The sequence below is a fragment of the Aedes albopictus genome, chromosome 1 (assembly GCF_035046485.1).
Source record: "Aedes albopictus strain Foshan chromosome 1, AalbF5, whole genome shotgun sequence".
Taxonomy (NCBI): Eukaryota; Metazoa; Arthropoda; class Insecta; order Diptera; family Culicidae; genus Aedes; species Aedes albopictus.
Window position 1 is genome coordinate 37790794 of NC_085136.1, and position 15645 is coordinate 37806438.

Below are 15645 nucleotides of genomic sequence, written 5' to 3' on the forward strand. Positions count from 1 at the left end.
GACTCTGCAGAAATCTATCGAACAAAGTTCGCCAAACGAACAAACGAAGTTAACCATCTACAAAACGCTGATTAAACCGGTAGTTCTCTATGAACACGTAACATGGACTATACGTGCAAAAGTCTAACGCGTTCTTGGAGTTTCAAAACGAAGGTGTTGCGTACCATCTACGGCGGAGTGCAAATGGAAGACGGAACTTGGAGAAGGCGAATGAACCACGAGCTGCATCAGGTGCTGAGAGAACCAACCATCGTCCACTCCGCGAAAATCGGGAGACTGCGGTGGGCGGGTCACGTCATCAGGTGTCGCTGAAGTGAACTGTGCTGAATATGCTAGATCGGAATCCGATTTCAGGGCAATGTAATCCATGCAAAAGAAAACATCCAATCACTACATTTTCATTATACTTTTCCTTTTTATTTTCAATAAATATAACATTTATTACAACAAGAATTAAGAAGATTTTTTTCACACAATTTAATATAGCTTTTTTTCTGGTTGTGTTTTACTTTTTGTTTCATTATTTTCACAATTTTGTCTTCAAATTGGTATTTATGCCACAATGTTTTTGTTGTTTTTTTTTTTGTTTTGAAAAATTACACTGCTTTGCTAAATTGATTCTCACCCATCATGTGGAGTTTTTTTCTTTGCTTCATCTTTATTTATTTTTTTTAAATTATAATCTGATAAATTTCATGATTTTGAATTTTACTTCTCTACCACGGTCCGGACATTTACAATTATACGGTCTGATTGGAAACAAGTGGTAAGAAGATAAAAATGATACGGAAACAATAACGCACACAGTTCAGAGTGCCTGCCTGTGTGTATGTGTTGAGTGGTTGTTCTCGGACTTGAGTTAGTATGCTAGAGGCTTGCCTTCACGTCTTGCCGACTAGTAGTTGTTGTTCGCACTCGCTGCTACGTTTTCCAGCTGTTTCGGTGTATGATCTTTGCTTGCTGTTCTGATTGCTTAAAAGTTTTGTAAAAACACTTGTATCAAAAAATATTATTGTTTATTGTATTTATCCGACTGTAAACTGCTGTTGTGTGCTTGTCTGTTTGAGTGGGTGTTTGTTGGTGTGTGTGTTTGTGTTTGTCAATCTGTCAGTTCATTTTGTTTCATATTCCTCAGTTTAGGTTTTCGGTGAGAGCAGTGAGTATTGAAAATAAAGTATTCTGTTTAAAAGTAGATACAACAATAGCATTCGGTACAAGTACGCTCCGTTTCCGCTAATTTCGCGTCATTTGACCCATTCCTTGTGTTTTCCAGACAGTTAGTTATAATCGCTCTTTTCTCCTTTCAGGTAACATTGCCTTCTCCGATCTCTTCCGCACTTCGTTTCATTTCATTGCTTTGTTTCGTAGTTTTTTTCTCGAAAAATAAATTTTATGTTTTTGAATTACTTCAAACTAAACTGTTGGAAGATTTTAAAATCTTATCTTTTTGTCTCGCTGGTTCTGGTATCTGTACGGAAGTTGGTGCTATTACAGTGTATGGGTATTTGTATTCGGTCAAAAAACACGTCAGCGTTGGTTGGAAAAAAGTGTTATCACTTTGCATTGTTGCTTGGTTGTTTTGCTCTAATGTTTACCGTCTTCATTAATGTAAAAATAGTTTGTTTTTAATATTTCACTATTTGGTACGGTTTTCTTGTTCATCTATTTTTATTGGCAGGCATTTTTCGTTTTTTATTTACTCTTTTTTATTTGTTTGCTTGGCTGAAATAACTTAACAGTTCATTAGTTTTCTGGTTGCTGGTGGACTTTGGCGACAAATATAGCCGCTTTTGGTAACTTGGTTGATTTCCCGGTTTGTCGAGCTGTGTGTGTGTCTGTGGTTGTGATTGCTACTGAGGGATTGTTTGGAAAGAACAAATAAAATGGGGCTCAAGAGTTTGAATGTGTTTCAAGTTGAAATACATTGAACTAACGCTCGGATTGAGTGATTCGGGCGTGGTTTTAGGACTGTATGTGAGTCATAAATTGGACATCGAAAGCTGTAATAGTGCGATTACAATGTATGGTTTGTTTTCGTTTGTTTAAAATTTACCTAAACCTTTTGTTGTTCCGCACAATTCTCCTGGAATCCTTCTAAAATGACTATAAATACTTTCTCACCGATTTCGTTTAATACATATTGCATTTTCTGCATTCTTCCTTATAAAAGAAAGTATGCAATAAATGCAAAGTTAAAATATACGTTATCTTGTAAGAGTTTTTGTCTTTCGATGGAATATAAAATGTACATATAAGTTTAATTGAATGGTAACACATTGTAGTTTTTGGGCGGAAAATATAAAACTTTTCTGACACGATTTGTTTATGTTTTGTTCTGGTTCTTATTCGCCACTGTTTTTGTGTTTGCTAATTTGTGATGAAACCGTCAAATCGACTTTTCTACGGAAACAGCGAACCACGCTTATTTGATGATTTTTTTTACATTAGTAGATTATCTCCTCAATTTAAGAATGTATGTGTGAGTGAGTGAGTGATTTGTGATTCCTCTATCGCTAAGACGTATGGGTATGTGTCTGACCCCTTTGCTCTCTGTCCTTCACGAATGGCATAAAATATCCTTCTTCGCAGTTCCCTCGTATAAATCAGTCTCCAGTGGCCGCACTCCCAATTACTTATCCTATCTCCCGTTTCGCAAACATTGTTTCCGCTTGTTTGTCAGTTTTTATCACAATCATTCGCAGTGAATATTCCTATCGCTCTGCTTTCGTTTATTTTTATCTCTTTTCTTCCTTTCTCTCTTGTTCATCATTCGTTAGTTGTCATCATTTGTTTTAGGTTAGAATTGCTATATTTTTCTCATTGAGTGATCATTTTTAGTATCAATAGTGCTATAATAGTGTATTTATTGTATATCAATGCTTCTCCATTATCAAGTAAGTCACAACACCAAATAATCTTGTTTTTTTTTTTGTCTTAAGAGAATTTTCGACCATCACCATAAATTCTCGAGTTTCACGCCTCTCCCTTTGCATCCTGCCACAAACTAATTTTGCGAACCTATATAGACGAATAATATCGCACAACTCTATTTCCCGTCAGACGGGCAGAGCTGCTCCTAGCTTTGCTCTGGGTTTTCACTATAAAACTTTTCATTAATAATCATTTCCTCCAGTTTCTGCTCTTTTCTTTTTGTTCTGCAATTGATTTAACTACTAAGTCTATTGCCCCTCCATAAAATTTTACATGTGTTTTCATTGTTTTTTTTTACGATTTTGCTTAACTTAGGAATTATCAATTTATGTTTACATTATATGCTTTTTTGCTTGAAGATTTTTCCTTCCAAATCGAAAAACTAATCCTAATGGTTACTAATATCATCGCTTTTGCATCAGATCAAAATTTCGACGTGCCAATGGATCGTGTCCTGATTAGTACATTTTTTTCCTCCAAATAAACCTTTACAGTGTAATCATCAATTCTTCAATTTCAACTCTAGGAACATTTCGCGTCCTCCATCGTCCCATGCCCTTTCCATTCAGTGAATTAGTTTAACCTTATTTTACAACTTACTTCGAATGGACTTTGTGTTTGTAGTTATCTTCACATGAGGTAAACGAGAATTTTTGCCTAAAATTAGATAAACAAACAATAAAACTTAACCTACGTTCACGTCAGCTCAAAATATGCAAATAAAACAAACAGAAGAAATAACATTAAAACAATCGCACGCTTGATTTTAACCCTTTTCCTTGCATCGGTTTTTGCAACACCATTCTCATCCTACTCCTTGCTCGTGGTTTACAGTCTGTATGACAATGATAAGGGGCGTGGTTTGCTTCTTTTGTTTTTTTTTCGTTTTCTCACAAATATTACTCTGCTTATCGTGCCTATTCCCTGAACAAAATATATTTTATATACTTTTTTGCATGTTTCTGTTTAGTTTCTACTTGTTTCTCATGTTATCCGTTAAATAGTGGCTAACATTCATCTACCGTTTCTCCGTTCCTATTGTGTTTCCTTTCTTTGTTTTCGTTTTTTTGTTTCACGTTTTCGTTCACGTTGTGTGTTCCACTCGATTTCCTTTCATTTTGCGCTCATTCCATGAATATTATTGCTTTTGAATTGTAATGTCAGTTTTTTTGTGTGTGGTTGTTTTGGGATGCTTTCATTCCGGATTGGTTTTTGTTTTCATATGATTACACGAGATTTGAAAGATTGACACCAAATAGAACTTCTACACGAGTGTGCCTACTGCTTTTACTGCGGGTGATTTACAATTTTGAGTGCTTTTCAAGGAGTAATTTAGAAAGCTGAATGTTTTAAAATTGTGATAATTAGAGATTATCGGGTCAGTTGTAGATATGGGGTGAAGAAAGGTAAACTTACAACTGAAAATACTGCAATATTTACCCAAAACCCATCATAGTACTTCATTAACTTTATTAATCGAAAATAATGTGTTTCACTATTGGAGTTCTCCATTGATAACGTTGACATCTTGTTTTTAGGTTATAAAAAATACCGGTACGAGCCGATACCAACCGTAACAACCCCAGCGACAATAAGCATCAGCAGTTAAAATGAAACAACAAGTCTACACTGCCTGTTTCTGTTACAAAAGTCAACACTAAACCCTGGAATCTTGAAGTCCCAGGAAGACAGGTTAAAGAAGGAGTAGCAGTTAATTCGGGAATTCAAAACAGCGGCAGTAGCAGCTCAATTTACCCAGCAGTAACAAATTCCTGGACCAAGCCCGGTATGCATTACTGGAAATAACTGTGCAAATTCATCTAAGACTGAATCTAAGGAACGAACTACAGAAATGATCCCGGATATTGACGGAAATGAAGCGAGAACAACAGTGAATCACTGGAAATACAAAGGTCCCAGAAATCTCGAAACAATCCACCCGGCTAGTCAGTCACTGGTCGCCAGTCACAAAAAAGCAGATCGTCACCGCAGCGACTAATATTGAAATTGGTTCAGGCAATCCTACATCATGCAAGAGAGACATCAGGCGAGCTTTTGCAAAGCTTTGCTAAACAATGAAACCATCATAGATGCTGGGCATTACAATACCAAGATGTAAGTTACTCTATGATGATAGCTATCCTAGCAACTCCCATTACAAAATTCATGAAACATCGTTTCAATGAGGAAAAAAATTCAGCAGTCATTAGACATATTGAATATAGCTTCAGCTTACTTTCCTAGTGATGAAGAAGCTGCGAAGTCCTCAATCGGAGAATTACCCACCAGCTGCCGATAACAAAATCAGTACTTCATCAACGGTTACACGGTGCCAACGCTCTCCACCCTCTATGGGAAAGAAGTTACATCAATAAACGAGGTGAGTGATTTTTAGAATATATTTTGGCTAGCAACATTGATATACGCAGGGTCGGATTTACACCCCAAGGGGACAAATTCAATGGGCCGTATGAATAACAAAGTATACTACTTGTAGTATCTACTCATGAGCAGAGATGGTATGCTCCTCAGTGCATGAGTCAAGAGTGAGCGGTTTTAATATGAGAATGTACTGCACTGTGCACATTTTCTGTGCGCAGTGGCAGTGCCATCCCTGCTCATAAGGATAATCGCCAGAGTTTACTACATAGTTTGTACGATTTTTTTTAAACATGTAGCATTTTCTTTCAAACATGAACGTTTACCACATGCGTGTAGTGCAAAACTTTCAGAAGTCAAAACAAATCTTTTACGTGTTATGTTGGAAATTGTTACTGGTAGCTTGTGATTCCGCGTAGAAGTTGCTAATTTCTATGGAGAGTGGACTGCAAGTTAAATCTCGAGTTAAATACAGAAAAAATCTGGATATCTATACTAAAGATACAAGTGGAGTGCTACATTAAGCATTTCCGGCAAGCTCAAGGTTCCGAAAAGAGGCTGTTAACTTTAAGTGGACGCGGATAAATTCTCCAGAAATTCTTCCACAAGGATTGCTGGAACTCTGAGGAAAACCTCTTGCAATGCCTTCCAGGGCTTCTCAAAACTTTTTTTCTCTTTCCAATTTTTCTTTTCTTAGTATTGGAATAAACTCCTTTCGAAGATACTTTCGGATTTCTACCCGCATTTTCCCAAGATTCCATTTTCGCCTGAAGTTTATCTCAGGGATATGTGAATTTCTTTCATAGATAAAGCCAGCGTTTCCACTAAAAAAAAATCATAGGATTTTCATCAGGGTGTATCCTAGGATATCTATAGTAGTTTCTCTCAGGGTTATCTTAGGTGTCGTTGCGGGTTCTTTTAGGCTATTTTTCGGAATTTCTCCTAAACTACTTTCCGCAGTTCTGCCTGGTGTTCCTCCCGGAATTTTCTCAAGAGGTTTTACTGGAATTTCACCCAGCTTTTTCATGGTTTCGATCGATTTATCCCAGATTTTTTACAGGAGACTAGGGACTAAAGTTCCTTTAGGATTTTTCAGAAGTTTGAATGGGTTTTCTGCAAGAGTTTATCTCTAAATTCCTTAAAAGCTGCCGCGTATCGCTTTCAGGATTCCTTACAAGATTTCTCCCGGAGTTCCTTTTTCAATTTTCTTCAAGAAGCTATCGAAGAGAGATCGTTTCGGGATTTCTTCAGGAGTCATTGATAATATTTCGGAGAAGGAGTTCTTTCTACAATTTCTTTCTGAGTTTTTTTTTCCTAGTTTTCTCTCATAGTTGTTTCAGACACTTCATAGTTGCTGTAAACGTCCTGATATTTCTCACACAGATTTTTCAGGGATTAACTCAATTGCTCTTCCCAGAATACCTTCTGAAACTTATCCCGGGTTTCTAATTGATGTTCCTTTGAAGGTATCTCTCATAAATACTTCCAGAGTTCTAGTCTGAATTTTATGCGAGTTTTCCTTGAAATACTGGAACGTCTTTTTATGCCATGGATTGGAAGTGCAAACATTTACATATGTCCATAAATCAAAACATGGCATAAAGTTTGTGCATTCATAATTTAGAGTACAATGAAGAAAATTGAAAATAAGTTTTGCTGCTGGTGGTTTGAGATGGCGCTTAGGGTGTTCCTTAGGGGTTTCTAGAGGATTCAGACCTCCTGAAACCTCCCTGAGCCCTCCTAAGGTCCACTGAAACTCCCTTCCCAAGCAGCACACATGTCACAAAGGAGTTGCGACAGTGCAGGTTTTTGGTTGGGCACGAGTCATTTTCTAGTTATTCAAAGCAAAGGAAAAATAACATGTAAATGACTCGTGTACAACCAAAAACCTGCGCTGTCGACACTCCTTTGTGACCTGTGTGCTGCTTGGGTTGAAACTGCCGTGATCCTTCTAAAACTTTCTTGAGACTTCCTGAAATCTCGCTAAACCCCCTGAAACGCTCATGAGACCCCCTGGGTGTTCGTTTAGAGGCCTCTTTATACTCCCTGTAACCCTCTTGAGACCCCCAAAGATGTACTTGAGATCCCAAAAAATCCCGCTGACTCCTTTTGAGATTCCCTGCAACACTCACGCGATTACATGAGTTCCCTAAGGCGCCCAGAGACTCTCTTGGACTCCATAAAATGCTCACGAACTACTCTGCAACATCCCTGTATCATCCTGAGATCTCCCAAAATGCCCCTAAGACTCCCTGGACCTTGCCTGAGCCTCATAAGAATTCTTGAAACGCTTCTGAAGCCTCCTGAAACCGCTTCAACCCCCCTTGAATCCCTCTGAGACCCCTCAAAACGCTCCTGATACCCCCTGAAACTTTCGCGAAACACCATGAAACTCTTTGAATTCCTCCAAAGCCCATGTAAAATCCTCTCTGCGACGCTTTATTGTTTCTACTTAAGATAAAATCTCCATAAGATCCCCCTGGATCGCCCATTTTCCCCTCACTCGTTAGATTATTCTTAGACCTCATTTTGTTCTCTTCTATAAACTATGTTCTATATTTAAATAGCATAGCATAGCATAGCATAGCATAGCCGACCGTACACATCCTGGGGTGGCCGTCGATAGAGACGTTCAATGCGCCAGAAAAGTTGCCTGGGACTTGACAAACCTTTCATTGAACGATCTCTTTGTTCGACACCTGGCCAGGTCCTTACGATCAGCGGGGATGGGGAGGAAATGTTGATTAGATATCTACTCAGAATGTGTCCAAGAACTTGGCCCACTTCATAGATATCTGGAGTTGGATTTTGGATAGGAAATTATGGGACGCTTTCCTTGGCGAAAAAGCAGAATTTTGGCATATGTACAAATATAGTAGGATATTGAAATTTTCATTTACCTGAATTGATCTGAAAGCAATAATAATGCAGTTATACATAAACAATGGATAGATAAACTATGTTCTATATTTAAATCTGCATAAAAAGAGGTTTTACTGTTCATCCTGGAACAGCCTACGAAATTCCTTCGGAGGAACTTCGGAAGAAATTCCGAAAAAAATGTTACATCTCAGAAAAAAAACTTCAGGCAGTAATCTTAGGTGGAATTCCGACACGAACTGTGGAAACCTTTGAGGAAAATTTCTGGAGGTATTGCGGAAGAAATCTGGCGAGAAACTCCAGGAAAAATCCGGGAAATTCTTTGGGAGAAAATCCTGAAGGAGGTTTCATAAAACTTGGAAGAAACTCTCGGACAAATCTAGAGAGAGAGACTCCGAGCTACTAACATAATTATTCAATCATACTATAAAAGTACCCCACATCTACAACTTTTCCGCGTTTGAACGTACTGTAAAAAAGTCACTACCCTGTCCAATTGGTCAAAACAATAAAAACCATTCCACTATCGAATATGCACTACGTATGTACGCGCGTAGGACTATTGTGCGTGTTTGAGAGAGGAAACCTATTGTGGTGGCGTAACTAAAACTAACCCAGCCAAGAAAAAGAGAACAAAAAAACAATACTGATAGACTATGCTAGAGTGTGGTAAGTGTAGATAAACTACTAATATAAAATGAACACAATACTCTTCGGAATCAAAGAAAATCGCTCGGAACGAGAACGCAATTTCCCTTTCGGTTGGTTGTTTAGCTTAAAACTACTGAAACGACACTTTAATTGTACAGATTTTTTTTCTTTCGTTTTGTTTTTCTTGTTTAATTACACACGCACATACACAAGCTAGATTTTCCACAGGGTGTGGAGATTGGTCGCGCACGGTTTCTTGCTTCTTCCCCGCCGTTCGTGTCTGTGAGTGTTTAGGTAATGTGTGATTGTGTGTGTGTGTTGGATTTTTTTGTTTGTTTTAGTTATTTTCCGAGAACGACACCAAATATTTTTTTTTGTTAGCATTTTCTGTGTTTTTTTTCATACTTCAAACTTCAATGCACGAGTGATTCGAATCTAGAGTTGATAAAATGCTTAGTTTTTTTTTGTTTTGTTTTGCATCACACCGAGAATTTTTTGTTTGGTTTTTGTTGTTGTAGGCTTTCGATTACGTTTTACCACAAATTAAGTGAAATTTAGGGGTCAAGTTAGAAGTTGTTTACACATCGCTCGAATAAGTTTGCTTTTGCTCTTGGTAGACATTTATACTTTTTTTGCTTTATTTTTAAGTAACAAACCGATGAACTGTTCATAGTTGTGTAAGTTGTGTGTGTGACAGTGAGTGTGTTTGTTTGAGTGTCATAGTGTGTGTATGTTTCTCTACACGCTATTTATCTCTTGTTTATTACTGAGGTACATTTAATTTGGCACAGTGAAATTGTTTTTTATTATTATTTAAAATGTTTTACTTTGTTTGCGCTAGGAAGGAAAACGTCTATAAAATTGTTTCGGTTGTTTGAGTGTGGTTTTGCTTGCTGCTGTTGCACGAGTTCTACATATACGATGTGAGTTCTTTAAAAAGTAATATGCCTTAGACCAAACAATAAACTATTTCTTCCGCTTTCGTTGTATGTGGTTGTTGTGTGGGCTGTTTGTTTAGATTTTCACATTGTTTTCTTTGTTTAGTTGTTCGGCGGCAAACCCACGTTGGGCTCGGAGAATTGAAAACCATTTTACGCCGTTCTGGCGGCGGCATCTCTCGGGTAGACGCCGCTCCACTATTTGATTGTTGTTTAAAACTTGGTTTCATTATAAATATAGAGTAAAAAATTAACTAAAAACCTGATTCAATTACGGCTGTAAAAGTCTATTGTAAAACGCTATTGCATCTGTCTTTGTTGTATAAGTATAAATAGTTTAAATCTGTTGAATATATAGAAAACAATCACATTCAGTTTTTTTGCTACTATACCTTTGCTTAAATATTTTCGTGTGTGTGTATATACTATAGATTTCAGTGTTTTTAGACAATCTTTTCTCATTGGAACGCCCAACCGACGTATCCATTCCGAAGCTTCTGCTGAATATAGATGGTTAAAATTGAGCTAAGGGGCATCAGATCCAAAAGCCGACAAAATGCCGGAAATCGATGTGAAGAATTCAACCACTGCAGGTGCGTTCGTGTGACACCAAAAACACGACCAGATTTCACTCAAACTCGCATTTGATCACGTACTCTCTCGGCTTCTGGCTCTACGCCGTGTTAGCTCGAAATAAATTTCTCTTTTAAAAACTTATTCTGTCCGTGTGTGTGTTCGTGCACTGCACAGTTAATCGCATTCAAACAACATAACAATAAACTCCTACCACTAAAAACGCTAAAAACAATCGATAATATCTTTTCGGTTACGGCCTTGCAGACGGAACACGCGTTTCATAAAAGAACAAAAAATCAATCCCTTAAAACTGAACCTTGCAGTGTTGTGTTGGTAGATACATGTGTGTATGTGTGTGTGTATGAGTTGCAGTTGTCACTGATCTACACTTAAAACGATGTGAGTGTATTATTTGTGGTTATGTGTGAGTGTGTTTGTTTTAAATATTCGCAATAGTTAATGACATAAAATCACAGACTTTGTAATTGCGGATTTTTCTTGTTTTTCTTCTTGAAGAATGAAAATAATTCACGCGACGCTCTTCGCAGTCGAGTGTTTGTGTGTGTGTGTGTGTGTGTGTGTGTGTGTGTGTGTGTGTGTGTGTGTGTGTGTGTGTGTGTGTGTGTGTGTGTGTGTGTGTGTGTAAGAGAGAGAGAGTATTCACTTCTCTCGTCTGCGTTGCTCTTGGCGTGGTTTTCAGTGTGAATCTGAATGTGTGTCACGGTGTTAATCTTAATACGGTAAGTAGCAACAATTACGCTCACATTGAAACCAAAAATTTGTTTTTCATCCTATTATTCGTTCTCTATTGTTCTGCCTCAATAGATCAGTAGAAGATGCCTTGTGTTGTGAGTGTGTCTGTGGGGTGAGTTTAGTACTGCTATCGCTGTGGTTTTCGTTACATATCTCTTTAGTTTTACTGAGGTAAAGTTGTTTTCATTTATTTCTCTGCGCACAGCATTTGCGCCATGCGGCATGGCTTGCTTCGTTGAGTTTCTTGATTCAGTGTTTGGTTTTGCTTTGCGTTCACTAAAGTTAGGTTATAATTCCATTTTCTTTTTTTTAATTTTTCATTTGTTGTGGGCGTGAAATAAGACATCGATAAAAATCTACATTTGTTTCATAGTTTGTGTGCAGTCATTTCGGTGAATTATTGCTTTGTTTGCTGTCACTTTTGTAGTTTCTTGTGTGTATGAGTGCGAAATCCCCTCCCAGCCCATTCCTATCCCCATTCCCCAGGCATCCGTCAAGTGCCTCACTTCCGACAGAGGACCATCCGTCTCCTCCGCCGGCCCTCCTCTCAGCGTGGCGAGGTATTGTGCACGTGAGTGGTCAGATGTTTCGAAAGATAGTCGGCTCTGGCGAAGCACTTGCCGCACGCTTCGCAATGATACGGCCGCTCGCCAGTGTGAATACGTAGATGTCTGGTTAGATCCGACTTTCCTCCGAATGCTCGGCCGCAGAATAGACAGACGAACGGTCGCTCGCCGGTGTGCTTTCGGACGTGCAGCTTGAGATTCTCCTTCGAGCGTACGCACTTTCCGCAGAATGGGCAAGCGAAGCGCCGATCTCGATTCTTTTCGGCCGCGTCAACACGCAGGAAGTTCAAGATGGACGCCTCCTGTGGGTTCAACCCCAGCAAATGGTGATGTGGAATGGACTCAGCGTTGATCAAACTGTTCAACGTCTGACTCATCGAAGACGATGTAGACGGAATGCCACTGCTGCTACTGCTGCTGGACTCGGCTTCCATTCGATGGGCGGATTGGTACTTCTTATACTCAAACTCTGATCCGGCACGCTCGATCATCGAGCTAGTAATCTTTCCATGACTTTCCTCCATGCTAAACTCCCTTAATGATTCCGCACCCGCTGAAACGTTCATTGAATCAACCGTATCATCCTGGTCTTCGGTATCGCTCATGTTCTCGTCATCGCGGATCAGACCTCGCAAATCTACGCTGTCACTTTCGTTAGTGCTAGACACCTGCTCGCTTTCGCCTCCCTTATCCTTCTTGCCGTGCAGTCTTTCCAGAGCATGGTTCAATCGATGCTTCTTAAAAGACTTCAAATACCGGAACTGCATTCCGCAGACATCACACGTGAACAGCTTATCGCCTGGCACGCGACTACGACTGCCCTGTTCTCGATGCTTCGCCAGCACCGTCCTGTAGCGACAGCACGTGTATCTGCTCTTCTGTCCGCACAGTCCACACAAGTACGGCTTATCGTCGTGGATCGTCAGATGCGGATGCTGCAGAGCCGAGTGCTGCTCCAGCAGCCATACGGACGGGAAGTTAGCCATACAGATGTGACACTTGGTGTCGCCACCCCCCGTCTGGCTGCCGATCGGTTCACCGACGGGCGATGCCGAAGCCTTCATCAGCGAAGAATACAGTGACAGATCGGCTGGGCTGCTGCAAGGTGGCTCGTTGTCCAGCGAGATGGTTGGTGGCTTTCGTAGCAGAAGTTCCAGCCCGTTGTGGAAGCCCTCCTTGGTGAGACCTTCGCGGACCCGTATACCTATGTCGCCTTTCAGCGGCGGTGGTGGTGATGTTATGGTAGTGGTGGTGCTGGCATTGCTGGAGGAGCTTTCCGATCGACGCGAAGTGGATGGGTGCTCGTCGTCCAGCTTGCTGGGGGTTCGGGGCGACATGGTGGATGCTAGTGCCGCCCCGAGGTTCATGGGCTCCCGGTCTGGTGTGGCAGGGGTTGAGGGTCCGTTCCCGAGCAGAAGGTTGCGGTATCTGCGGGGGAAAAGATGTTTGGAAGGTTTTTGATTAGCGATCGAATTGGTTGTTGGGACGCGTGAACTGTTGTTAAACCCAAGACTTTCGATTTGGACAACCGTCTAAATGAACTAAATTTGACGTTGACGTTAAAGAATACGAGTTGGACAACCGTCAGGATGAAGTGATCTTCGGTCAAAAGAACTGAAAGACAGGTTGGACAACCGTCTGAATTGACAAATCCGGAAGACGAGTTGAACAACCGTCTGAATTAGTTGATTTTGCTGTTGATAAATCCGGAAGACGTGTACAACCGTCTGGTGATCTTCGGCTGGAAAAAACTGAAAGACGGGTTGGACAACCGCCGGAATTTGTTGATTTTGCTGTTGATAAATCCGGAAGGTGAGTTGGACAACCATCTGGATGAAGTGATCTACAGTTGAAGCAACTGAAAGAAGGACTCAAGAACCACTGGTTTTGCTGCTGACAGATTCGGAAGACGAGTTGTACAGTCGTCTGGATGAAGTGATCCTCGGTTAAAAGAACTGAACGACGGGTTGGACAACTGTTTGAATTGACAAATCCGGAAGACGAGTTAGACAACCGTCTGTATAAAGTGCTCTTCGGTTGAAAGAACTGAAAGAGGTTGGACAACCGTCTGAATTGGTTGATTTTGCTGTTGACAAATCCGAAAGACGAGTTAGACAACCGTCTGGATGAAGTACTCTTCGGTTGAAAGAACTGAACGACGGGTTGGACATCCGCCTGAATTTGTTGATTTTACTGTTGACAAATCCGGAAGACGAGGTGAATAATTGTTTGGGTGAAGTTGTTTCATGGTTGAAGCAACTGAAAGACGGGTTGTGAGAAGACTTTCGGTAGCGCAGAGAAAATAACCAACGCGTGTGCTTGCGGTTGAATACAAAAACAGAATGAATTTTATTTCTCTTTCGTTACATCTGTCAGAGTGACCAAGGTGTCTTATATAAAAGGTAGTGTTACATACACGCTAATTCAATAATAATCAGTTGCGCTCAACACCCCTCCTCAAGCTATTAATTATTGAACACCCAAAGTACAACAATGTTTCTTGAAAGAAGCTAACGGTAATCCCTTGGTCATAAGATCTGCAGGTTGATCCCCACTAGCTCTGTATTTAACACATATCTTTCCATTTGCAACACATTCCTTTATGAATTGCAGTTTCACATCGGAGTGCTTCAGCTTCCGAGATGGCGCCTCCGATTCGGCGATTGCTATTGCCGACTGGTTGTCCTCAAATATGACGACGGGTCGCTGGTCACGAACTCCCAACTCCTGAAAAAGCTTGACAATCCAGAGAGCCTCGCAGATGCAATCGGACAATGCACTGCATTCCGATTCGGTTGACGAGAGAGCGATCGTACGCTGTTTCCTGGTACTCCATGATGTAGTCGCACCGTACACCTGGAACACGTATCCAGAAACGGAGTGTCTATCGCCTTGGTCTGTCGCCCAGTTCGCGTCTGCGAAGCCGACTATCTGCTCCGTTTGTTCCTGTCGTCGATACATTAATCCGAGCTGAGTTGTTCCCCTTACGTATCGCAGAATCCTCTTCAAGTGTGACCAATGTTCTTGAGATGGGTTGCATTGGAACTGACTGAAGTAGGAAACGGCTGAACTTAAATCAGGACGCGATGTGACCATGAGATAAGTCAAGCACCCAATCAGTTCGCGATATGGTTTGCCGAGCTTCTGATCTTCCTCCGGTCTCTGCAATTGAAGGTTCGCACACATAGGAGTACTCGCAGGCTTACACGAGTCCATACCGAACCGGCGCAGTACTGCCTCAGCGTAGCCCGGCTGACTAAGCTTCATAGTCCCTTCGCTGATGTTTCGTTCGATCGTGATTCCCAGGAACATCTTCGCTTCACCCAGGTCCACCATCCGGAACTCACGTTGCAGCATTCGCTTCACCACTTCCACTTGTGACAGATCCTTGCAGATGATGAGGACGTCATCGACGTACAAAAGCAAGTACACCGGACCAGACTTGCTTTGACGCACATACAGGCAGCTGTCCTCCTTGCAACGTTGAAATCCAATTCTGGCCACAAACTCGTTGAACCTGTCGTTCCAGGCCTTCGAGGCCTGCTTCAGTCCGTAAATCGATTTGCTTAGCTTACAGACCTTATCCCCCTCCTCAAATCCTTTCGGCTGCCGCATGAAGATATCTTCGGTTAGCTTACCGTGCAGGAACGCGGCCTTCACGTCCATTTGATGGACCACGAGATTGTGTTGGTTTGCCAAAGCGAGCACCATACGCACAGTAGACATCCTGATGACGGGGGAGTAGGTTTCACCGTAGTCATACCCGTAGCGTTGAGTAAAACCCCTTGCAACTAGCCTGGCTTTCCTCCTTTCGACGGATCCGTCCGGATTCATCTTGAGTCGAAAAACCCACTTACAATCGACAGTCTTCCGACCCGGCGGTAGGTCCACCAGTTGCCACGTTTCATTTTCGGCTAACGACTTCAGTTCATCTTCTATCGCTTCCTTCCAGTCAGGCCAGTCAGGTTGCA

The 15645-nt window shown here is 41.0% G+C and overlaps 1 protein-coding gene across 3 annotated transcripts in view; it reads right to left on the reverse strand.

Annotated features, from left to right (window-relative positions):
• Positions 1-391: 391 nt before the first annotated feature.
• Positions 392-15645, reverse strand: part of LOC109428579 (protein tramtrack, beta isoform) — a 289306-nt gene continuing 274052 nt past the window's right edge. For all 3 annotated transcript variants that reach the window (XM_029856800.2, XM_062844374.1, XM_062844373.1), the window contains exon 8: positions 392-13102. In XM_029856800.2, the coding sequence (XP_029712660.2) occupies positions 11656-13102 (1447 nt within the window). In that variant the 3' untranslated portion in view covers positions 392-11655. The remainder of the gene's footprint in view (positions 13103-15645) is intronic.